This window comes from Haemaphysalis longicornis, unplaced genomic scaffold (genome assembly GCF_048455015.1).
Source record: "Haemaphysalis longicornis isolate Haplotype H1 unplaced genomic scaffold, Haemaphysalis longicornis Haplotype H1 scaffold_2, whole genome shotgun sequence".
Lineage (NCBI taxonomy): Eukaryota > Metazoa > Arthropoda > Arachnida > Ixodida > Ixodidae > Haemaphysalis > Haemaphysalis longicornis.
Window position 1 is genome coordinate 180402742 of NW_027526295.1, and position 26257 is coordinate 180428998.

The 26257-nt window shown below is 47.0% G+C and overlaps 1 protein-coding gene and 1 non-coding gene across 2 annotated transcripts; one reads left to right on the plus strand and one right to left on the minus strand.

The window, feature by feature from the left end:
- Nucleotides 1-164: 164 nt before the first annotated feature.
- Kap-alpha3 (karyopherin alpha3) lies at nucleotides 165-23239 on the minus strand. Its single transcript, XM_077698830.1, has 11 exons — nucleotides 23071-23239; nucleotides 20276-20481; nucleotides 18130-18225; nucleotides 16188-16273; nucleotides 15963-16049; nucleotides 15087-15301; nucleotides 12974-13105; nucleotides 12334-12462; nucleotides 9791-9895; nucleotides 8888-9214; nucleotides 165-4214 (listed from the first exon to the last, which is right to left on the minus strand). The coding sequence occupies exons 1-11, from the start codon at nucleotides 23134-23136 to the stop codon at nucleotides 4119-4121; spliced, it is 1545 nt and encodes a 514-aa protein (XP_077554956.1). The 5' UTR covers nucleotides 23137-23239; the 3' UTR covers nucleotides 165-4118.
- Nucleotides 23240-23799: 560 nt separating this feature from the next.
- Trnav-uac (transfer RNA valine (anticodon UAC)) lies at nucleotides 23800-23872 on the plus strand. The gene has a single exon. It is a non-coding gene; the product is annotated as a tRNA-Val (tRNA).
- The last annotated feature ends 2385 nt before the right edge of the window (nucleotides 23873-26257 follow it).

Genomic DNA, 26257 nt, shown 5'->3' on the forward strand with positions numbered 1-26257 from the left:
AGTGCTGCAGCTAGCTTGTGAGATGAACTATAGTAGTGTAGCATCGTTTGCTACCATAGTGCCTTGCGCCACCCGAAATTCAGCACTATATTGCAATACCAACACGTCCATGTGAAGCAGGTAACTAGTGGCGAACGACAAGGAAAAACGCAACTCTGCACAGGTTACCAGTTCGTTCTTTTTATTTGCCACGGCACCTCGGTTTACAAGGGGCATTTCGTTCACCCTTTGAATCATGTGCCTGATTGAAACAGCACGTACTATACAGTATAAAAAATTTGTAATTTCAAGTTACTCTTTGTAAACCTAAAGGTAGCCTGCAAGGAGCTTCAAACGAGGCAGGGGTGGACATCTTTGCAAGGAAAACAAATTTCAAGCCCCGCCAAAAAGAAATTTACAGGTAGTATTTGCTTTGCAATGTATGTACAATGGTCCTCCTTGGAGATATTTGTTTTCCTTACAAAGACGCACCATGACATCTAAAGAGCATCGAGACGCTGAAACAAAGAAAAAAAAAGGGGAAAAAAAAAAAAAAAAAAAAACGCACTGCACACTCCATAGATGCATGGGGGCACATCAGCCTGACAGGGAAGTAATGCAACAAAATAACGAGCCCCCCTACACATTCTTTTTTTTTTTTTGCCCGATGCTGTATGACGCAGTATCCATCGGGAGACAAAAAAATAATTTAAGGCATAAAGCCAACCACAGACATTAGTTCACACTACCTGTCAGCTGCTGTACACCCAGTGTAGAATAACGGGTGTCCCGAGCAGGTCTTATCACACCTTGGTGAACTTGATTCGAGCTGAGCAAGCCACGCCCACACCGCTTTCACTCGTCAGTGATTCAAGCTCCAAATTTGTTAAGGCCTATCAGTGTTTGTTGAGCTCATTTCGCACAACTCTGCACCAGTTGCGAGTCGGGTGCGGCACAGTCGCGCACCTATAAGAAGAACACGTTTAATAACAACTTGTCACCGGCATAGGACACGAAAAAAACTGCAGCTGCCAGCAACACGTTTTGGCCTGGGGCTTCAAGTTCACCAAGCTGTGCACAACAAAGCAGCACCCCCTGAAACGACGTTCCGGGGCAACGGAGAGGTCGGAACCACAGCAGGTTACGTTAGTTCCGCCGTGCACTGTACGTTGCATGCCATCTGAGAGAGGAAGAGCCCGTTACAGGTGTGGGCCAGAGAAGACGGAGGGAGGAATGCTACCAGAGAACAACACTAAGGACAACTAGGCTCCACCTCCCAAACATTGCACCCTGGATCCTTCAAGGCGAGAGAGAAACCTTTCCTCTTTTTTTTCCTCTTCTTCTTTTGGACAGCATATCACAAGGCGGTGTTTCGATCCATTTGAAGATGGACGTTTGGAAAGCTTCAACGCGGCGACCCTCGGTCAAACATGGTGTCTGCAATTAACACTGCTTCACGCTGGACAATTACACGGTCAGAAAAGAAAGAAAAAAAAAAAAAGTAATTTGAGCAATTTCAATGTCAGTCTGGCACTGCTGCTCCACAAGCATGCCCATAAGTGAAAAACACCAAATGAATGCCTTTTACCTATACTTTGAAGACATGGCAATCGGCACATCCCCCAGCTTTTCACTGCAGTCTTAATGCTTCCAAGGCTCTGATAAAACCGGCCCTGCTAGAACGCAAAGGCCACTAGGGGGTTCCCAGAATGACAAGCAAAGACAGCCGCCTCCTTCAAAAAGCCTTACACGAAGCTACACGTAACAAGAGATACACACCCAACACGCGCCTTGCGCATCGGAACATGTGACTATTGCATACAACAAACGATAAAAGCACCCAAGGGAAAAACAGGCAACAACAAATTTCAGTGCCAAATAATACCACTTTGACTTGATACACGAGCCCCGCAGCACTATGCAAAACAACAAAGGAGCGACAAGCTTTTAATCATAGCTGACTTTGCAGTACACACAAAGGGGAAACGGGGGATGAGAGAGGAAAAGAGCTTCTGGGTTTTTTTAGCAGATTCAAAACAGAGCAATGCTGCACTCAAACAAAGCAGCCACCCGACCAAGAAGTTGCACACTAGCTCCGCTTTTATAAAAAATCATCCTTGCAAAGGTCTCGCCGAATCGCGACACAGCAATCTTGTGTCCTCACATCGCTTTACAATTTGTTAAACATATTTGTACAAGGCTCACATTGTAAACACCTAATGCATTGCTCTAAGAGAAGAAAAACAAAAGTTCTAGAGCAAAACATCGTCTAGGGCAATCGAAGGACACCACTGACTGCAATAAACAATCATGCTGAGAATTAAAACGAACCGGGCACACAAGACCTTTCCAAGGTGCGCTGCACTGCAGCCAACAAATGCCGTAATAGAGCTGTAGCGGTATTTACAAGAACGCAGCAAGCTGTCTACAAACACACCTCCCCGATTGCCAACCTTGTGCAAGTTCTTTTTTCTCGTCCCCACCTGCCAAGCTGCTTTGGGTGCTGCCTAGAAAACCCAGACGCTCTTGGTGGCGCGACTGCCGGCTCAAACAATAAAACATGGAAACAGGCCTTGCTACACAGCTGGGTGCCTCAGAAGAGAAAAGAAGAGCAGACCAGTACAGCTACTTAACAGCAGTTCATTGCCTCTCAAGTTCCTGCCGCAGCAAATTGGCACTTCACACTTTTCAGCTGTGTCCAGCAATTCCCGCCAGCCAACATTACGCAGAACAGCGGTGTTGTTGCTCCCAACAATTGGCCACAAATTTTGCGCTTCTTTCTTTCCCCCTCCTCTCCAAGGGCACATCAGGAAGCTTTCTCCAAAACTTAAGGCACCTGGACGAACAATTGATCTTCAGCAGTGCTCAGCATTTTTTTTTTTATTATTATTCTGCAGCTCTCGCCACCGTGCTCAATTTGTCCAGAGGTCAAACCCTCTCCGGAAGCAGCCAGTGGTTCAAGTTAGCTTTCACTGTTCACAGCAGCCGCTTTTGATCGCTTTGTTGCATGACGTATCGTGGAAATTCAGAGTTGGCCACACACCACCCCTTCTCTTTTTCGTCTTTTTTTTTTTCACATGCCTGTTTTCACACAACTTTGCCTAGGCAGTTCATAATATGAATGGGCAGTTCTAGCTTCTCTCTCCTCCCATCAGGAAGCTGTTGAGGTATACGATTAACAGCAAACCACAATTCATTAAAACTTAAAAAAAAAATTTCCACACACATATCGTTAAAATAAGTGTGGCTACAAACTACTAATCGGCGCACTTTTTTTCTAGTTTTTTTTTCTCACAGTCCTTCACCTATTTTTGTTTGCGTTCATGCTTTCCTGCACTCCTTCGTTTGCCAGGACACAGCTGGCGTGACACACGGTCGGGAGAGGGGGGAGTTACAGAACACGACACAACAGCACCTCCACAGAGAACCAGAGACGCTAAGCCGGGCAAACACGTGCTTGTTTTTGTCAACAGGACGCACTCAAGGACCGCAGGCGGAGGAAGACGATGACAAAAGAAAAGCAAGCAAGGAAAGAAGAAGAAGAAGCAACAACTCCTTTGTGCTTGGTCCATTTTTCTCCAAATAGCACCAGGTACAGGCATAGACAGGGAGGAGGGGAATATTAAATAAAAAGAAAAAACAATGTTGCGACGCACAGTTGAGAGGGAATACAGTGAGGAGGCTAACAACCACAGACAGGGCCGGAGAATGGGAGGGAGGCAGGGACAGGGCGAGGCGAGAGCAGCTACAACCACCCGTTGTTGTTCTCTCTACTCAGTCTAAGCTTGGACAAGAAGAGGTGCTGCACGGGAAATAGGGAAGAACAGGCGGCATTCACGGGCAGCAGCGCGACGAAGTGCGGGGGTGGCCGAAGGCTTGGCGGCGATGGGACCCTGCGGCAGCCAACAGAGGCGCCCACCAGGCAAGCGGAACCCGCAGCGCGGGAAGGAGGTGGCGGCCCCCCGAGTCTCCTCCCCTCACTCCCCCCCCACACACCAGTCGCACTGCTGCTGCTGCCAGGCCCGCTTGTTGGTGGATGAGGAGCTCCTGCTCCCCTGCTTCTTGCTCACTGCTGCCCTGCCGGTGGCGGCTCCGGCCCCGGCCGTGGCGGCGGCCACGGGAGGCGGCGAGCCTGGCCATCAGAACTTGAAGCCGTCCGTGGGGATGGACGCGTTCGGGTCGAACTGGTAGCCCTGCTCCGAGGTCTGCGGCATCAGGGATGGGTCCTCGTCCACCTGCACCGCAAAGGGGCCAGCGGAGGAAGGCGTCAGCACATCGCACTGCTGGCCACTGCTGCTCAAAGCAGTGTATGTGGCCTAGCCCCCCCCCTTCCCCAAAATAAACCAGTGTTCCCGGGGCTCTCAGGGACAACATAACGTAACACTACAATGACATGAAATGTGTCAATTTGAAACCCCAGGTAGCCCACTACACTGTCAATACTCCCTTTTCAAGTTACATATCTGGTTTCAAATGGCACTCCCCTTGTCACATAAAATCCAATAAGCACAGCAAAGCTTCTTTAGTAGGTACCCACAGTAGCAAGCCAAAGCTCCAGTTGAGGCCCCAGGCCAGCATTTCCAAATGGATGTGACTGGTGAAGTCAAAGGACTAATGTTTCTTACTATTTCTGCTTTCAACCAGCAATGGCGAAATAACAAGGTCCTATGCAATATCGTTAATGTTGGCCGCTCAAGTCGGTTTGATTGATTGTGGGGTTTGACGAACCAAAGCTACTCCTGTGATAGTAAGTGTGCCGTAGTGGAGGGCTCTGGATTAATTTTGACCACCGTGGATACTTAACTTGCACCGAAATTTTAACACATGGGCGTTTTCTCCTTTTGCCTCTACCTTAAAAGCAGCCATCACAGCTGCAACTGAACCCGCATCCTTGGGCCCAGCAGCACGTCGTCTTGGCCACTGAACCACAGCAGCAGGTAGCTGCTCAAGTTAATCCCTAAAATTTTGCACTACTATTTTTGCTTTCATCTAGCAATGGCTTAACAAGGTTCAATGCAATATCATTTACGTTGTCAGGGTTCTAAATCCACAGAGCAAGAGCAACATTCAACCAGTTTGAAATCTTCCAAATTTGGGGGGTTTTGCTGCCATATCCACCATGACGAAATTTTCGGGGCTAGCACAGTGGAAATTTCGTAATTGTAAACACGCGCTCATGCCCTGCACATGATCAGGGCCAGCAAACAAAACAAGGAAAAGATTGAAAATCTATTCTGGGGGAGGGGGGGTCATTTTGGACCTGAAAAATGAACATGCAACTTTCAAGGACAGTTTTCTCAAAATGGCTTTGTTCCCTGTAAAGTGGCTGCTCATCCTAGCAATATCTCAGGAGCTGCGTATTGGGTTTGCATATGGTTTTCAATTCTGTTTCTGAATAAATTTACTAAAACAAAGGACGCCCATTTGTTAAAAATAGATTGAGTTTGGAATTTGTAACAAACAAAATATAATAAATGGAATTCTGATCAGCAGCACTAAAACTCTTCTGATAAAAGGCAGTGTCTTACCCTCGGGTATCTATTTAGGCATCACCAAGTGCCAGAACACTTGGCAAATTCTCCAAGCTTGGGACAGATGGTGGATATAAAACCATTTTGATATGCCCTCGAACTTGAGAACTAGCACGTGCTGCTGAATTCACTTGGCCAAGTGATAATTATGCTACGAGACGACCCTACAAACTGCATTTAGATACCTTAAGAAACAAAAAGGCAGCAACACCTTCAGCAAAACAGGCACATCAATGCTCCTCTAGTTTTTCAGGACTGGAAACAATGCACCGATTGCAATCGTAAGGACATCCATGTTCTGAATTGGAAATTTAATAATGAATTTTCAAATGATTAAACAGCATTATAGAACCTTCAATAAAAAAAAAAAAAGTCATTAGATGTGCGGGCTGCCTAAAAGTGGATGGCAACATCACAAAATAGAGTTTTCGCATACCCTTACCGTGTTTACATTACTGTGCTTGCAGGAGTCGACTGTGCATGCGCGGGAATTCACCGCAATCGACAACTTACCGGCACAGGCTTACCGACACAGCAAGCTCCCTGAGATGACGAAGTCTACCCTTACGTCTTGATTACACCAAACGCAGTGTGCTCGGCGCTTGATGCTTGATACAGCCAATAAGCGTAATCTCAGTTGATGTTTATTTCGTATTTCTTGTTTAATGATGCTCAGGAGCACAACAAACAACCTATTTTTCTCAGATGAGTGCGCAAAGTGGCTGCTACTACAGTCTAATCCCGCTACAACGAAGTCCGCTTCAACGAAATATTTCCAAAGTAAAAAAGTCCCCGTCAGCTAGCCATAGAAGTCAATGCAACAAAGTCCTCGCCACAATGAACCATTTGTCTGGCTTGCTTTCGCTTCAACGAAATTTTTGATGATTTGGGCTGGGTTTGAACAATTATTTCACAATAAAATAAGCATAGCGCCAGCTATCTGTAACTTTTTATACGTTCAGGACGCTTAGTTTCACCGAAAACATGCGCGGTGCGCCCACACTGCCACCCAAAACAAACAAACAAAAACTCGTACGTGGACGCCATTGTGTGATGGTGATAACGATGCGGCGGGCCGTCTTTACACGAGGCGCAAGCCAGGTTCGCCAAGCCGGAGCTATAGCCAATCCGTATCCAGTTAAATCGCGCGAATGTGCTCTGCTGCTGGCATGGCAACTGGTGCAGCGCCGTCATGTATGTGTTGTAAGCAGCTGCCCTTGCAGTTTTCCTGCAACAATTCTTCAAAGTCAAGAGCAAAAATAATGTTTTCGTGTTTAGTCTTGAACCCGCGTCATCCTATCTTAGTCGCGAGCGTGCGGTCGCAATAAATGCAAGCGCGCGCGGCTTGCCTGCCAAGGTCAGTGTCTGCCGTGCCTAGTCAGAGGACAATTAAGATTACGGCGCTGTTCCTGCCACAAGCGAGAGGGGGGCTTCCAACCGCATAGCAGCTATCTGCAAGTAATCAGCTCGGTGGAAACACCTTGTACAGCAATACGCTTCGCGCATGCATTTCTTCAACTCTCCCCTTCTCCTCAGTATCGCGCTCTTTGCACGCTGGTAAAAAAACGAATAACCATTTGGTATGTTTATTATCTGACTAAACACAACATTACCGTATTTACTCGCATAATCCTCGCACTTTTTTTTCGGAAAAGTCAATGCAAAATTAGGGGTGCGAGAATTATGCGGGGAAAAAAAATCCGGTGCACAGTGTTGCCAATTGGCCTTATGCCAATCCCGCTAAATGTAGCGGTCGTTTTTTGTATATGTAAGCTCAGTGTTGCCAACAGCAGATATTACTTTTTATTTTATTATTTACAACGTAAACAGTCTCCCGTCGATCAGCGATCATGAAATTGCCGCGTTTGCTTTCTGGCGCGCGCCCTATCTCGTCGTCGTGCGTGCCCTACCTACTCCAGTAACGCATGTTGTAAGTCGGTGACGCCGAAATGCCTGCCTGCGGCACGGTTGCCGTGTTTGATCGCGTACTCTTTCGCTTTCAATTTGAAAGTGGCATTGTAGCTGGCGTTCTTCCCCATGGCGAAGTGGCACCAAGCACAAAACAAAGAGATCAAAAAGTTCTCAAAATGGCAGTGAGCTATCCACCACTGACGCGAGTGACTCACTGACTGCTGCCGCTCAACGACGGGACCACGACGGCGACACGACGACATGACAGCGGGCTGCGCGAACACCGTCCAGCTGCGCGCACGCGAAACATGCGCGAAACCGGCTCAAGGACAGTGTGAGTAGCGTGTTAGGGCGCCTGTTAGGGAGTAGGCATGCAGGTTGTTAGGGCGCCTCGATGGCCTTGGATACACAGCGCTCTCCGCCGAACGGAGAGGCGGCGGGGGAGGGCGCGCATTGGAGAGCGCGTGCACCATGCGGGTTTCGCGAGCAGGCAACTTTCGCGGCTGCAAAGTTGGGGGTGCAAGGATTATGCGAGGAACCAAAAAATCAAAGTTTTGGTGGCTCACATTAGGGGTGCGAGGATTACGCGATTGCGAGGATTACGCGAGTAAATACGGTACTACGCATCACTCTTTTTTCTGAACATTGTATTATGCTGCCAATGATGCGGAAATATACCGTGAAATTTTTCGTGCCCTTCCGTGCTGTGTTGGGGCAGATTTCACCTCAACGAAATTTTTTGCACGTCCCGTCAATTTCGTTGTAGCGGGATTCGACTGTACTCGCGCTAAGCCTCGCCCGCCTCAAATAGTTCAGATAAATTTCTGAGCTCGCAAAGTGCTTTTACGCCTCACAAATTGTGCTGGGCATTGTAATGTAGGTTATTGAGTAATTACTACAACGTATATTACCCATTTCTAGCTGAAATATTTAGCGCGGACATAAATTCTAGTTTATCTTGATTCCAACTCTACTAAGTAGATGGCGCCACCGACATGTTTTCCCTTTTTTAAAGCTCTACAGGTGATGGCTACAGTATTCTCAAAGCAATTAATGTTATTGTGAACGCTTCATTTGAAAAGTAAAACACTCAAGCTACTTTAAATGAAAGCAAATAGATATGAGCAACAAAATTATGCGTGATTTGCATTAGACTAATTCATCAGATGTCCCTACCTGCACCACCGCGGCCGGAATATACAAACCAGAAATGGTGTGCTAAAATGTGCCCTAGCGTTTTCAGCTGCAAACGGAAATTCTGGCTACCGGTAACATGGTAAGCGGTAACACTACCACAGCAATAATATTATAGAACTCTATGAAAGGACTGGCAACAAGTAAACATGCATGTACATTGCACCTGCAATCCAAGCCATCACTTCCCTGCTTGTACAAGCCGCTTTTTCTCACTTAGTCTTAATTACCCCACCCCCCAAGCCCCAATGGAGGAGGAGAGGGCCACGCACGTCGTCGGAGAAGTACTGGTCGATGATCTCGTAGGCCAGCTTGTAGATCTCCTCGTTCTCGTGGTTCTGCAGGGCCTCAATCTTGTCGAGGCCGCCGCACTCCTCGATGCTGCTGGCCACGGAGTAGAACTGGGTGCCGGCAATCTTGAGGATGTTGTTGAGGCCGTCCAGCACCACCTGCACCACCTGGGGGTCGCGCACCGTCAGCAGGTTGCACAGCGGCGCCACCACCCCCTGCTCCACCAGGTAGGACACCTGCGCCTTGGTCCCGCTGATGGTCAGGTTCGAGATGGCCCACGCCGCCTCCTTCTGCGTCTGGAACTCCCCCTGCGGCCGCCAGGGGAAGAGAGAGAGGAGGGGCCCTCAGTCAGCTGCTTTTCAGGCCTACCCCACGGGCCGAACCGAAAATCAGGAAGCACATTCTTGCTGGACTGAGCAATGCTGGATCCCCAGTGCCTCTAAATGCAACCTTGGCATCACATCAACCGAGTTACCAGTTGAGCTGAACAGGATTCTACTCGTCTCAGCTCCAAACACTCTCCCTTCTGCTAGCGTTGTAAACTACTACACACTTTTTTTGCCGCTGTATACAGCAGACTCTCAATAATCTGAAGCCGCCAAATTGGAGTTTTTGTTTAATTATAAGTGATCTACTGGTCCTGCCACTTTTGCATGCAATCTAATATGCAATCTAATGGCAAAAATTGTTAAACAACTTGAAGCTAAAAGCCTATTATATTAGTTTATTATCAGCTATTTCTTAATAAAGAGCCTTGAGGTGATGATTTCTCGAAAAAATGCAAACTTTCAAGCCCAAAAAGAGCGCAAAAACAGCGACAAGTTCTGTAATTATTTCTGTACACAAAAATGTAGAGTTGCACACTCACAGCTGACTACACTTACCTTACTGAGATGATGGATAATCATGGGGATTAGCCCAGCATCAATAACTGCCTGCACTTGTTGGTTGTTGCCAGCTGTGATGTTTGACAAGAACCACACCGCCTCCTGGAAAATAAAGGAAAGAAAGGCCACCAAGATTTGCACGCATTTCAATCATCATGCACCAAAATCTTCTAATGAACATTTGTATTATCTTAACTTGGCCTTTGAAGAACCCTTTATGCACCTCTGCACCTCAACAGCAAGTATGCCATAGTGAAGGCACGAGGCATGGAGGAAAGAATACTTAGGAGAGCAAAGCCTTGCAAAAAGTGCGAAGGAAGTGACGTCATTTTTAATGAGCCCATAGACAGTGTTGCCTAGTTTTTTATGGCTGCGGTGGCTAAATTTGGCCAAATGCCATGGACATTTTTTTACGGCGCTTTGACTGTAGCTGCCTCGCTACACTGGCTACACAGCGCAGACGCTACGGCAAACGTTTTTAGATTAGGTCAGTTTGAAAACTCCGCCGCCAGAGGCAGCCCCAACTCGTATCCTGGCCGCAGCGGAGCTGGCGTCGCGTTGAGATTGGCGGAGCGAGCAGCCAGCGACTGCTACCAGCAGAATCCTCCCTGTTCAGCGTTTGCGAGAACCACAGTCAGTGCTTTGCTTGCTGTGCGTTTCTTTGTTGTGAAGTGAAGTGAAATTCATCGCAGCTGAGACGTAGCGCACAATGACCGCCGTGCTGTACGGACCTAAACACTGCTTCGTCGTCAGCGTTCGCTTTCATGAACTGTCTGTATGGCGAGGCTATTATCGAGCAGGAAACAGCAGAGGAGAATGGGGAAGAGTGTTGGGCTCAGTGGGCTCATTGACATGGCGGGTGCAGCTTCACAAACGTGATGCGAGGACCTCTCCTAACCTTTTCTTTCCTTCGTGGCATGGGGCTACGGCATATTGCAGAACACTAGGTAGGCAACCTTTCTGCAATTGTTAAGTGTTGCTTTTTAACCGTTTATCATGGTTGTTACTGCTGCTATGCTGTATCTCACACTATCCTACACAGCAGCAAAAAAGTATGACGATGAAAGAGGCCTGTCTAGTGGTTTCAATATTCCTGATAGACTGGAGTGTGAACCCTGATGCCGATATTAACAATGATGCCAGCGTCCAATGGCTCAAAGCAGTTTTCAGTGTGCAATCTCATTTTGCACATTCACTGATGTTTCTGAATGCGAGCCTCTTCGGCAAGAGTGCTTTCGTTTTAATCGACATCGACTGCAGGTAGGCTTCAGGGATCAGATTTCCGTGCATAGTATCAGCCTCCCAGTTAGGCACGGCCGAACAAGGTGCTACTGGGAGAGTTCAGGAGCAATGTTCCAGACGGGGAAACTTTGGATGTCTTTCTTGGGCTACCCAAATGTGAAAATTTAATTTTGGGCAGTCTGCCTACCACTCGAACCAGCTACTGGTCATTCAGCCACTGCCAAGGAAAGGTGCACTGACTGAGCTCCTGCTATCTGCTTTCACTCTTATTTTCCAGGCCACTCTAGCAGCATAACTCTGCCCAACTTTATCGCAAGACACTTTAAATCTAGCCCTCATTTAGGTTAGCAATCATTCCCGGAAAAAAATTTGGTGATCAATGCTAGAGTTATACAAAGAACCTCACCTGCCAGATCTACTTATTACAAATGATATGATACCAGCCTTATCATCCCAGGTCAAAAGCCAAATAATGAAACACTCCGTAATGCAGAGCCTGATGTCACACAATTATACATAAAAAATGCATCTCTAGTTTCTAACTCTTGGTACAGCATAGCCACAATATAAAAAGTACCGTGTCACTCTGTAAATCTGCATCATAAATCCGCAGCACGAACTCCTAGATAGTGATAACTGTGAGACCTGCTGGAAAGAAGAAATCCCGAGGTGTGAGCTACTTGGTGCTCACGCGGCAAACCATGCCACCCTTGGTACCGGCCATGGTCAGAACCAGACAGGGGGCAGCGACACGGTGGCACTCAACCCGGCAATGTGCACGAGGAGTGCCCCCACACTGCACCCCCGGACTCTCAGCCAGGTGAGGCAAAGACACAGCAGGACGGGGCTCACCACCACTGAAGGGCCCAATGGTTTTTTGATCACTGGACGTGCCCCCATTGCGGCTCCCCCTCCGAGGAGGAGGAGGAGGGCACCAATGAGGACACACTGTCCTCAGTTGCACTGCTACGTCTGCCACATGGTCACGGCAGCTGGCCAAGTGCTGGGAGCCCGCAACTCGCGTGGTCTATCACAAGGCTGAGAGTCTTGTCATCACTCCTTTCCAACAGCGGGGGCCAGACCAGGGAGGGGGAGAGGCCGGTGCAAACACTGCTGAACCAGCAACGCGATTCAACCTCAACTTCAGGTTGCACAGACCGCAAAACACCCATTTTGCAGCAAAACGAAGAAAAACACTTCGACGCTGTCCAAAAAGCACATTTTTGTCTTTGCGTACACTACACCCGACAAGAGCCCCACGAGGGCAATCCCCCGTAGCACAGCGGGCTCCCACTTGCCTTGTTGATCTTCTCTTTGGGATGTGTCAGCAGTGCAGGGAAGTGCGCCAGCGCATCGCAGTTGAGTACCACCTGTGTCTGCTCGTCCGTGCCCGTGACTATGTTGCCCACTGCCCTCAGCGCAGCAGTCTGCAAGGCAAGAACAGGACCCTCTGCTCAGTTGGCTCGAAGTGAAAGTTCCCTTGCCTTTCCCCATGCAATGCTCTCGGCCAAGTGAGGCACGCACGCTATACACCATTAGGGCAAACTTTCCAGCTGAATAAGCTGTCACAAAATATCCAGCCAGTACACCCTCAGGCCCTTAAGAATGTTAGAACAATGCATGACGAACAGTCATGCAAGTTTTCCATAGAATGGCTATGCTTATTTGCATGCCTGCGCTACAACCATGTCTGACTCATAACTGCCAACACCAAGTTCCCTCGTGATGCGGGGCTCTGGGACTTTGTTCTGAATTTTTTATTAGGCACATCTGGTTATTCAACACGATCTGCATTCTAGTCCTCAATAACACAGTGCAGCTCACTGGAACCTGCGCTGAAAATCCCCATTATTACAGTCAAATACGTGTGCACCAGCCTGCGTTTCTCAAAAACGGCAAACGAAAACATAGGGTGGCAGTGCCCTCGTGCCTGCCTACCTGCACTTTGACCTCCTTGTGGCTAAGTAAGGGCACCAGCAGGGGCACCACTCCGGAGTCGATCACCCACTGAATCTGTTCGTTGCCACCGTCCGTTAAGTAGGAAATGGCCCATACTGTGTCCACCAGGATCTGAAACACAAGAGAAGGCGCCAAATTCAACAATCTGCGAGATTTAATACACTTGCATGCCTGAGATCATGCCACAATCTCGCTATGTGTAAAATGCTAGCAGGTTCCTTACACATACCGTCAACAATCTTTTGGTAAGGTACAAAAACTTTGATACTAACAACAACGTTACCTGGACTCGGGTCACTTTATTTCATTTCATTAAACCTGGGCGCGACCATATTAGGCTAACAGGATGACGCCTGGCTCATCCTGAAGCTTTTGAATTCCACTGGTACATTTCAAGCGGGTACTGCACGCACCAAAGATAAACAAAATGCAACACAGCAATCACGTCCGATATGACCAGCTTTTTGTGAAGAGGAAGAGTCAAACACGAGGACTAGACAAAATGCATTTCACATATGCCATAATGGTCCATGTAATTGCTCAGTGTCAAGACAGATGGTGTGTAATAAGTGCACTTGTGGGTTGCAAAAAATGTAATACATGGCACACAACGGCAGGGAACACATGTAAGAAGAATTGAGAATTGGTTGTATATTATACCCTTAGCTGCTGGTTTGATATATCGTTATTATAACAAGATATTAGCAATAATATAGAACACATGTTCAAGACGCTGAAAAATAGAACAAATCAATGGAAGTGTTTACGAACCACAGAAAAAGAACATGAAAAACTAAATACGACCCTTCAATCCTACGCCAAAATATACAGAAATAAGTAGTCTTAAAATGGTTCAAGAAAAAACTAGAAAAATGGTGCTTATTTTGTCAACAGAGCAATAATGTGTAACTTTACAACTGGAATACAATAGGCACAAAGTAGACATTTTTTTTTTTACAAACTTGAGATTTCAATCAGGGGTCCGCAAATTACATGAGAGCGTGCTGAATATAGTAAATTAAACAAGTTCTTAGCCCACATGTTGCGTGAGACTGCCAAGGGCGGCATTTACCCGTGCCCCAATCATACGACGCTTCTGCGTCGTCCCTTGAAAGTCACGGGGTTCCACTGTATTATAATCTTTGTGCATCCAAATGTCACACACGACATGGATATTTCTTCGTGATTTCTCACTTTTCTCTTTTTTCTCCCTTATCTTTTTCACCTGATCTGTATGCTGCACAATTTATGTTCTAAAATGACTCAGTGACCCCGTTCATTGCTGCACCCACACCAAATCACTCACACACACACACACACAAAAAAAAAAAAAAAAGGACCATTTTGAGCAATCTACTTCTTGTAGATCGATTGTTCCATTTTGTTCGTGCTCTCTTTTGCCTAATAAACTTTCCAGACTGTAGCACTACTACTTTTTGTTTTATTCTTGCATCGCAGAAGTTCATTTCCAGCTCCAGATTGACCAGAGGAATGTGCCATTGGGCACACACGCATTGTTGCACAGCAAGTAGCGACACCCCAGCCCCCCCAGGAAGAAAGAGCGAGAGAGAAAGAAAGAAGGGAAAATTACGCCCATCTTCCCGCGAGGGAACCCTGATGTGATGCGACGCATCGGGGGGTTCAATTGGTTGTAACGTTGCCTTGAGTGTTTGCGCTGACGCTGGTATTGGATTGTGTCAGCCCACTCGCTGAAGGGACCGTCGCTTCCATCACGTCTTCATCGGAAGAATCAAGTCAAGCACGGAGTCGTCAAGCAAAGGCACGCGGCGACAGAACGAGATAGAGCGCTGACTGAACCACCGCAGCGCACTACCCGCTTTATATTCACAGCGCCTGAAGGAGAGGAGACAGCGGAGGAGAGTCGCGCATGCGCGCCGGAGGAGACGTGAGCGGAGCGAAGTGCGCGCACGCAACTGTTGTTTATGATAATGAGATGGAGTGAGAGCATTGCGCACAGCTGTCGGAGAGAAGAGCGGAGGAGAGGCGCGCATGCGCAGGTGGCGTGTGGACGCCGCCGACGCAGGAGGGACATGCCTCAGAGCAAAAGATGCGTCGCATCTAAAAAGCTCACGTTGTTGTCCGTGTGGTGAATGAGCAGGCAGAGGGAAGGCAGGATCTCCCGAATCGTGTCCAGGGGTGGTGGCGGGTCCTTGTTTCGACAGAGGTTGACGATCACCCAGGTCACATTGCGCAGGAACGTCAGGGGCATCGAGGGCTTGATGAATGACAGCAGCGGCTCCACCACGCCCAGCTTGATCACGTAGTCCCGCAGCTGGGGCCCATCCCCTGGAACACAACACGGGAACCACTGCTTGCAACACCGGAGTCCCACTGCCACCAACCACAAAGGGCACTTACGGCAGGGGCGTGATGACCACTCGGCGTCAACTATGGCCTGAATACAGTTGGCTCTCGTCAACTTTACCGCGACTAAGCTGACCACCTTTGAAACATAGAGGCCCCATTAGGAAATAGAGCTGTACGTTTCAACTTTGGGTAGTTTTGATCTGTTCATTTCGACTAGTTCGCGATGGTCCTGCTGGGGCCAAATTCACAAGAGCAGAATTTATTAGGGTGTAAGCTTGGAAGCTTGCCACTGTCGCTGTAAAGTCACAGCGCAAGAGATGACGACAGAGCCTCGCCTTTGGCACTGTGCCATCCTGTCGACAATGGCTGCATTCGCAATATTTTTTCAACCGCACCACAGCCAGCACTATTCATTGAATCCTAAGCTGTTAATTACTGACAGGATCCACCGTACGGGGACAAAGTGAAGGAGTAAAAAACATCCTGAAGCCACAAGCTGGGACCAGTCGATGACCTCGAAAGAACTACTTGCGGCATGCCTCGAGATTGTCCCCTATCTCACGAACTAGGCTGCGCACATGCAGTCTGAAATTCCAAGCAATACCAAGGCCCCATAAGAAAGCCACAGGTTGCCGCTTACCAATTATGTTGCCTAATGCCCAAACGGCCTGCTCGCAGACATTCTGGTGTGGTGACCTCAACAAATCCAGGAACAGTGGGACTGCATCTGCAGAGGCAAAACACGCAGGCAACATTACCAGACACAGCCACACACGTCAGCATGCCATCACTTGCACTTTCACATTGTCAAAGGAGGCGCCCTAGCTAAAAGGAGGATGCACAGAAGTATCTGGAAGGTACTCACCTGCATTCACAACTGCCTGTGTTTGCTGTGATGTCCCAGACGCTATGTTCGTTAGTGCCCAGGCAGCCTCGAACTGTAAGGAAGGGCTGGAAAAATTGGGAACAATTTCAAGCAATTGGACCAGCACGCAAACAGCTTGGTGTGGCCCTGTAATTTGCACTACAGCAAGTTTTAGGTGGCATGCCACCCATGAGAAAGGTGGGAGGCAAGGACCACTGCTACGACAGCATAGAATAACAGATTCGTACACATCACGCTCCTTTAGCAAACAGCGGCCATTACGAGTGCATGACTGGCAACAGTCTTGGCTACAGCATGCTGGAAGCCGTGTGAAGCATCGCATAAACACCCTTTTTTATCGAGTGCTAACAGGCACAAATGCTATCCAGCAGTGGGGGTTGTGACACACGGCTAGCTTTAGTCATCCACCACAGCAAACGCACAAAAATTTGGACACGGCCCACATAAAACCTGTTTCCCCACCCTGTACACATTTAAATGCGTGAATTCATGGCATTCGGTATCTGCCCTGTTCAGATAAATTGTAATCGCAGTTCCTCTGCACTGTTGCAGCCCCACTGCTATAGATTTGGAAACCGGTTCCCTGCTCCCCTATAACCACTTTAGAGCTACATTTTCTTGCTGTAGGTCAGCATTTGAATTGGAGGTAATCGCAGGCAATGAAAATATTACCACCTGCAATTTAAGGGAGTTCAAAACATACTCCTCTGGGCCCCCTCTTCCTTTCATTACTGTGAACTGAACATTCAAGAATGCTGCTCTGCGGTATGGGGCATGAAGAGTAATCTCAACACATCTTACAACAACAGCTCAGCAACGTACACACGCGCATTATTAAAAATAATTGCATGCAAGATTTGATAAGAATTTATTTTTCTGAATCCAGTCTTTCTTGTTGGCTTTTATTTTACAATTGCATTAAGGCTACGCAGACACGAATATCCATGTCCATGCCTTGAAGGCGTATAAGAATGTCTTTTGCAGCTACCGTTCCAACTACAAACTCTACAGACATTTGAACCGAATGCTGTTGAAAAGCGCAGTGGGGCAGCATAACATTTGCATCCAAAATTGAGGACATTCAATCGAAAGGCACCAAAATGGCAGTGGAGCACGGCTTAAGGGTGCTTTCTGATTTACAGAAAATTTTATTCATTTGATCCACACTCCAATTTTTGTGAAACTGGGAAAAATAGATTGGGAAGACGCCATACGAAGTCTACAGAGATGCAGGCTACTTTGCTGGCTAACTCGAAGACCGTGCCTGCGTCCCTTTCACGCACGACATTAAAAACAAATAGCCTTTTCTAACCTTTCTTGTAACTTACTACTTGTGACACTGCTTTTAGCTGCTTTATAAATTGCCACAAATTCTGCATTCAATAGTAAATTAATTCAAAAACCCCCTGCTGGCGTTCACTACCTTGCCTTCACCTACCTGCACCATTCTACTTTTCCTTGCTTTTACGCAAATTCAGACGTGTAATTTTGTTTGCTTCCTAAGCTATCTACCATAATATTTTGTTTGCTTCCTAAGCTATCTACCATAATGACTGCCAACTGGAGTCCACACAATGCTGCTGTGCTACCAAAAATGGTGGTAAAAGAATTCTAGCAGGCCAGTAGAGTGCCAACACACACACACATACCCGCCAATACATGCTGCTTGACCCCGCAAAAGCCTGACCGATATTTGATCTCCTCAATTTGATCTCCCCTTGACGATTAGCATTTCCCTAGTTTCTACAACATTCACCTTACTGTCCAGTTTAATTTCTTGTCATGAAGCAACAAACAAACGTTACCTTGTACAAGCAGCGGAACTGGCCTGCAATGCAGTTAACACAAGCAGCTGTAAAAGTTGAAGAGAGCTGTGCCGCCACAACAGCACCAAATCAGAGGACAGAGAGAAAGCACTCACTTGTCGTGCCTCCGCAGGGCTTGTACTAGGATTGGTAGGATTCCGGAATTTATCAGATCATCAATGGGAGGGTTCCGATCACTTGAGAGTAGCCTCCTGAAGGTGGGAGAAGCATGGAGATCTCGTTACAGCACTAGAGTTTCAACTCGCACGGGCACTACCAGCAGTCAAGATTTGGGGCTAAATTTGCATACACTGTTTACGAACTACTAAGGCTGTGCATTCCTAGTGCTGGCACAAGTTTGTGTCATGCTACGCTACACTACCACAAACACAAGTGTTGCGGCTCAAAATTCTCCACCTGAAAATCGGGCCCAAGTCTACGCCGGGCTTGCTATTTTGCTCTAACGACTACGTGTTCATTCTGATGAAGTGTTCACTACAATGTTGTCGGTTACAGACAACGTGCTACAACAAATATGAATTGTCTGAAACCAGTTATGCCGTCTAACAAGTGCATTTATATTAGCCCCCCCATAAACTGACGGAATGTTCACACAATAAAAATGAATGACCGCAGTTTTGTCATTCCGATTTCTCGCAACCCATTTCTTGTTGCAATATCTGGCCAACGTAACCCAGAAAAAGTTACGTTAGGTCCCCAGGTGGTCAAAATTATTCCAGAGCCTTTCACTCTGGCGCACCTCATCGCCTGTGTAGCGGTGGCGCGTTAAACCTCATGATCAATCAATCAATCAATCAATCAATCAATCAATCAATCAATCAATCAATCAATCAATCAATCCATCCATCCATCAATCCATCCATCCATCCATCCATCCATCCCTTCACGGCTGCTTGCCCGATCCGCTGGCAAGGGCAGCTATTTCAAACTAATTGATTAACCAGGCACCTCACAGGTCAAACAGCTATGTCCCAGTTGATGTTGTGGTACCTACTACGCATTCCAAATAAACTTGGCCAAAGTAACATTTGGCTGCAGTTAACCTTTAAACCTAAACAAATGTCACATCCTGTTTAGGTGGAAAATTGTAACACTGTCTTTTTCGTAAACTATATTATACATTCCCCAAATATACACACCTAATTACTGCTACCGCCATTCCGCACTTCAGGCTGCCTACATCACTCAATGGGCAAGCAGCGTCTGCATGGCTCCACAAATGCATTCAACAAATCTTCTCTTGCAATTACCATAGAGGAGTGGAATAACCTGCCTGAATTAATAGTACGTGAACGTAACCCTAATAAATTCAAGATGTCATTAACAGTACACGTGCACAACTAGACCCCATGACTTAGCAGCGTGTAGTATGATCAAACCCAGATGTTCGTGTATGGTTTTTATGTACCTAATCTGTTGTTCTCCTTGCTCTTTTTATTCGCTGTTACCCCATGCGCTAAACTGATTCTTGTTGATGCATCCTCCTCCAATTATTGGCACCCCATGTGATGTTTCCTTCAGATTTTTTTCTTGTGATTACATGCGCTCAAACTATTGCAGGGAACAGTACAACCCTCTTGTGCACCAACATAGCTTGTTTACCCTCCATACTGCTGGCTCACCTTTTTATTATTGATGTTAAAACCTGTTGCAGTATTGTCTCCTTCCGTTTTTTTTTTTTACCGCCCTTGCTACCGGTGCCATGCGGTCAAATGGCTACTGGGATGAGTCTTTTCTTGTTGCTCCCCCAAAACATCTTTACCCTGCAATACATGTCGGCTGATTTTTTTTTCTCTTTACTGTTCCGTTTGTTTTTGCCTCCTGCCTTGTTTTTCTTTTTTTTTTTTTCAACGAGCATGTATACACTGTCATGCTTTTCGCTATCCCCTATTTATGCAATCTTCTTGCTATTACTGTTGTGTTTTCCCTTCAGTTATCATGACCATCACAAGCTCCCGTTTCTGTCCACCCCTTTATATGTAATGCCTAAGATAGGGCCTTTAAGGGTAAATAAATGACGACGAAGCCAAAAGGCCATCAGCGTGCCAAACCAGAAAACACTGCTCAGTAAAAACAAACCCTCCACCTCCAAACAAATGCTAAAAAATTTCTTGCAGGGCTCCTTCGGCAAACCTTACTGCCACTGCTCCTGTTGTATGCAAGTAAGCCTAAATTATCAGCAGGCTTTGTTCGAACGGCCACATTTCTGCAGGTAGTGCTGCATCCACTGGGCCCCCTCACCTGGCCGACTGGACTGCGTTGAGCTGGATGTTGGGGTCCCCGCTGCTGGCGTTGTGCACGATGGCCTGCAGGTCCGGGTGGCCCCGGTCAACCTCCTCGTCATCCGTCGAGTCCACCTGGGGCACGTTGCGCCTCTTGAGCAGCGACTCGTCCCGCTTGTTCTTACGCAGCTCCACGGTCACCTCGTTGCGTCGCCGGCGCATCTCCTGCGGGGAACCCCCCCACCCAGAGGCTCACACTCAACACACGCACAGCCAGAGCTGTACAGAGACAGAAAAAAAAAAAAAAACACGCTAAACGGGTGCAATGGCTAGACCTTCTTTTCAAACGCACCCAACTGAACGACATTTGAAGCTGTTACTTTGCAGAGGCACCTTCCACTGCGAAATACAGGAAAACCAGGATGCTAATCAAAGTGTGAGCACGCACATCTTCGGTGATTTCTCGGAGGCATTCTGAGACACGGCAACTATGACAACTGAAGCAGCGCCTCCATCATGTTGCACAACCATACACACATACTTGCAATCAGATTTAAATATGCAACAATAAAAGTTAAAACTCTTGTGAGAAAAAATATATTACAATACTGCAAGCTTATGATCCCTGCTTTATTAGCATTGCATTTTGTCGGCCTCAGAATATCACAGCAAGTGGCCCATATCTACGTCACAAGTCCACTGCACGAAAGTAGCTAGCGGGCCGCATGCCTATTCTCTGTTCTAGTCATTATATAGCTTATTTGAGTGAAGTTTACGCTAGAAGTGGTGTCAGTGCTATTCAAACAAGGCAGCAATGAACCAAACGTGCATTTAGTCTTCATGCCTCTTTAGCGCCCATCATTTCAGGAGACTCGGGGTCTGTAGTGTTGCCACTGTCACCAAAGATTGCTCAGGTGCTCTGTGAAAGGCACTTCCAAGAGATCTTACAAGCAAAAAAAACTGGCTTTACTGCATGAATTACGCAGGACTGGCATAGAAATTGTGTATGGATGACTTTAATCACAAGAACAAACTACTTCGACAAACTCAAGAGTCCGTGCCGCCTTGAATTTTTCACACGGTTCCCATTACTTTATGCAACTTTAGAAAAAGTTGTGGCCACATTCAGGTTTGGGAACTACTCCAAGTAATAAATCAAACCTACATGTAGTAGTACGTCAATCCCTTCATGAGGTTCTAGTAAGCATAATATCGTCCATCACATCCACCACCATTGTAAAATATGCTCAACAGAAATGGGTTGACTTATAATGCGGCACTGCAGGAGTGTCAAACATCTACAGACATTTGCAGAAGATGCCGTACTGTACTAAAGTTAATGGCACATCTGACCTCCTTCACAAAGATAAATTAACACGTTGCTTGGAGTGAGCAGAGCGAGTCGCAGACCATGCTTAAAGAAAACACCGACTTGGTAGATTTCTCATGTTAAATCTTTGAAGCATAGCTAAGGCTTTAAAGGAAAGGTTCATCATGAAAAGGCAATACTGAATGTTTTGAGAGAATTCATTCCCGTATGACTTTACCGATTCCCAAGAGATGGTACTAATATCTACCAACTGAAATATGTGTTACATAACACCTTTTTCAAGCCTAGCAAGGCGGAGTACCGCGGCTAACGAGGGAGATTACTTCTGAATATTTCTCCACATAGTGTAACGCATGACAATGTAAAACAAATTACACAGCTTGGGCGACTATGGAACACTTAAGCGTCACTTGTTCCTGTTCTAAGGTGATCACTTCATTTGAAGGCAACAATACGATACCTCTTTTTGTAATACGGACTCCAAATATTTGAAATCCCGACTCGTGTTTCCTTCGATTCCAAGTAATGCTTTTACATTTATGCAAGCACTAGGACTTTGGGAGATGAGCGATAAACTCGGAAAAAACTCCCTCTTCAAAACCACAGTGGTTTAAAAGCGAACACCTTGCAAGACACACCGCGCGGCCTCAAGAGTCGTTCTCCGCGACGCCAGCGACTACCCACAATGGACTGCGGCGTGGTCGCAACGCTGCGCACATGCAATACGAGACAAACGACGTCGTTCGCCTGTCTTCTGTCAAACGCGGGCGCCTCTACCGATGCGCAGTAAGCGAATTGCTGAACAAACAGGTTAAGGCGCAACTTCCGCGCTAATTAGAACAGGTTGACAAGATATTCAACTCGTTAACCACATGCACTGTCTTGACGCGCACCGATCCCGAACATCTGGAGCTGCGAAAAGCGCAACGAAGTTGATACGCGGTTTAATAAGGCCGTGTAGGTCACTGACTTCTCTTGGAAGCAGATCAGATAAGTTAAATTTTGAAGAACTGAACTGTAAAGCAGTACGGTGATCCCCTCGTCTTTTTTTTGTTTTTTCTTCGGTCTCGGACGTCCGCATTGCACAAGGATGATTCAAAAACTCATGAACTAACAGCGCGCAGTGACCAGCTTTTGTGCCGTTTCGAAAGTGAAAACATTTGCTGCTCCGTTCAAAAACGCAGTGCAAGAAGTGGGAGATGTCGGAAGAGCGCGAACGACGATTAAGTTGCGCCTCAAAGCTTCAAATAGGCCTAAGCCATACAAGCGATTCGGACGTCAAGGCACACAACGGCGACAGCGCAAGGAGTCAGTCAGCGAGCTGTGCGCATTTTAAGACAACTTCCCAACGATTTAATGTGGGGCTACAAAGGCACGTCCTCGGTCATTCACACTACCGAAGCTAGCAAACTCTCCGTGCAAAGCAGTTAGGCTTAGATGTCCACAAGCAAAATCGCTCCATTAAAGCGTTGATAAACACTTACATCTTGATCCTTGCCCTTGTTTTTAAAGTGCTGCAACCTAGATTTCTGTAGGCCATCTGTAGCCATCCTGGCTTCTTTGATTTAGCCGCGGCAGTCTTTGAAAAACGGAGGCTTCGAGCACCCAAACACGTCTTTCAAAATGCCGGTCTGCACTTCATCTATGACGTCACAGGCATTTGAAGACGAAGGCAACGAACGAAAATGTTTAGTTTTGCTTCTAAACGAGCCAGAAATATACAGAAAATTAAAATAACTGTCCATCCGTCACAGCATAGTGTGCGTACACTTTCTCTTTCGTTATAATAAACGAATTGCCCGTAACCACTCTTTCTGCGTTTTATCCCAAGCGCCTGCCTCGGGTTAGTCGAACTCGTTGAGGCCCCATGCGGTTATTATTTGTGCTCAGTGTGTGATAATGACAGTGTATCAGATGAAACGTTTTGCTCTCAAGAAGCTCGTGGGACGGCAAAATCCGCAACGTGACAGCAGAGAAGACACTCGTGACTTCGCTGTCGCGCACGCATCAGCTGTTCGCCGCGTCAAAAGTGGGCCTTTTATTTTTATCGTCCACAAGCGTTAGAGTAACGGTATGGTGCAATCCAGGGTTGTCACTTCAGATAAAACGTGCAAACTGAGGAGTTGTAAACGCTGTCACAAACAAACCTACCAAATAATGCTAGTGTGCTTGAAGGAGTTTCTTATACCGCATTTCAAGCAGTACGACCAGCTGGTTCCGTAGTGTAGTGGTTATCACGTTCGCTTTACACGCGAAAGGTCCCCGGTTCGATCCCGGGCGGAACCACTAATTTTTGTGCGCTCACCGCACAATTTTTTTATGTGTAGGTACTGCGCGTTGCCGAACTGGTGTTTCATGCCACAGCCATAGTTTCATAAGAATAACACTGGGGCTGCTCTGTTAACAGCCGCGACTGCCTATGATCCTGCCTGAGGGAAGTGATTGGACTGTCCGCAGTCTACCCATGCCTGGTACATCGGAGCGTGCAGACCGGGCACGAAACGCTGCACGTGATTGCATAAAAGCTTTTCGGTGCTTTTTAATGCAAAGCGTTAAGTGGCGCCAACTGTGCGAAAAAATTGCGGGGGATGCTTCGAAATTTCGAAGAATGTGAAGGCGAATGCCTATCGTACCTTCTGTTGATCTACTCTTGAACTTCCTGTTGAACTTGGCGGCCGCGCCTGTCACCACTTGACCAGTCCCCTGGACAGCACCCTCCGAAGCTCTTCCCGTTTGCTCGCCATGGCCAGGGGCCTCCTGTCCACCGCCGTCGGCACATAATTCACCCCTCAAGGCAGCTCCTGTTGCACTTGCGGCAGCCGCCTAGTTAATATTTGGGCCTGATAAGGTGTCGGCACCACACGCCAGACAGTTTCGGGCCCTTTTCACCCATCTCCCCCCACCTTAAAACCCCATAGCATAGCATAGCAGCGGCCTACCCTCCTTATTTTGCGCTTCTATTTCTCTTTCCCGGCGCTCGCCGCATCTCCTTCTCTCAGAGCCCTCCTCCTCCGAGCCTCACCCCGCACTGCTGTTTCCTCTTCCCGGCGCAAGATCGCCGGCTCGCTCTCGCTCCTAACACTTCACAGTGCGCGTGTTTGAAACAGAGAGACCTAAGGAAAGCCGCCGTACCGTGTTGGCATCTGGGACGCTATCAGCACTATCAGTGTTGGTTGAGTTGGAAGGCTGTGAACTTTTATAAAATGCCGAGGGCCATGAACCAGACAGGGCTGTGTGCAAGCCGTTTGCAACAGAAAAAGGACTGTTTTGCTAGGAGACAAAGAGACAGTGAAATGTGGAGAGTTGCAGCTGTGAGTTGTTGTGAGCTGCAGTGTTTCAAGATATCAAGCATGAACGCACCCTGTCGGCCTAGCACAGCAGTGCAATGGCCACCATTACAACACAATACTGGGAGAAATCAATGGCGTTCAATTGGACGTTAATGCTTTTGCATTCGCAACTCATAAGAAGTGCTTAGGTGTCCTCGGATTCTTCACGAATCACGTATCCATATGCATTTCCGAACGTACGGGTGTCATATGTGCTCAATGAGTCTGCGGATTCCTTAACTTTAGGCGGTTTGCAGTGCACATTTTCAAATTAAAGTGCTAAAAGAGGCGTGGTTGACAGCCTTCCACCTCTCTTCTTCACAGAGAGGGCTTATACCCACTGAAAGGGATCGGCAAAGACAAACGTACAAAAAATAACTAAACGGACCTTTTAAGGGCAAGGAGGGACGTAAAGGAGAGCATGTTCTAACAAATATGACGGCACTGTAATGCATGTGCACCCCAATCGGCCCACTTTTGACGATATCCCCTGCTCAGTATCCGATTCCAACAGTAGACCAATTAGTATGAACACCTACAATTTAATTAAACTCATTGGCGCCAGTGTGAATTAAGTGTCCCTCACAGCCCTGAGACACTGACTTCCTAAGTTAAATTTGTTTTTGAGTGCACTTGAATCAGCATCAACCGATGCTTGCCAACTTGTACTTTCATTTGGTGCCAGCTGCAGCCTCCGCCACACGAAGCAATTTACTTCCTATTTCTAGCTTTCATATGGGCCATGAAAAGGCTCTTTTGTTAGAACATGCTCTCCTTTACGTTCCTCCTCGCCCTTAAAAGGTCCGTTTAGTTATTTTTTGCACGTTTGTCTTTGCCGATCCGTTTCAGTGGGTATAAATAAGCCCTCTCCGTGAAGAAGAGAGGTGGAAGGCTGTCAACCACGCCTCTTTCAGCACTTTAATTTGAAATGCACCACCGTTATTTGTATTTAATCAATTGAACAGAAAAAAAAAGGGGAATTCAAGCAAGAGTATATTGAAGACCGTTTGATGTGAATGCATTTTTGTTTTGTCTTACTAAGGTCGTACTCGTGAAGCAAAAACTACGAAAAGGATGAACCCATTAAGTCTACTAAAATTCCTGAATTCAGTGTTTTTTTTTTTTAACTTCAAAGCTACTCACACCACCGAAATACACTTCTCATTTCTTAAAAGAACATTGCTTTTGCATGCTTACCAGACTGTTCTACACGTTCAACTGATGACCAAGGTTCCAAGGTTCTTTTGCCTACTCTGCTTACAAAATTATTCGCTTTAGTGAGGAGCAGTAATTCAGCACTGCACCAGTACTTTCAATCTTCACAAGACTTTAGTACTTAATT

Bases quoted from the DNA above. Each gene is read 5' to 3' on its own strand.
- Kap-alpha3 (XM_077698830.1), bottom strand. From the start codon at position 23,136: ATGGCTACAGATGGCCTACAGAAATCTAGGTTGCAGCACTTTAAAAAC. The intron at 20,482-23,070 runs GTAAGTGTTTAT...GGTTCCCCGCAG, and splicing joins ACAAGGGCAAGGATCAAGAT to GAGATGCGCCGGCGACGCAA. The intron at 13,106-15,086 runs GTGAGCTTTTTA...CTTGTGTTTCAG, and splicing joins TTCACCACACGGACAACAAC to ATCCTGGTGGACACAGTATG.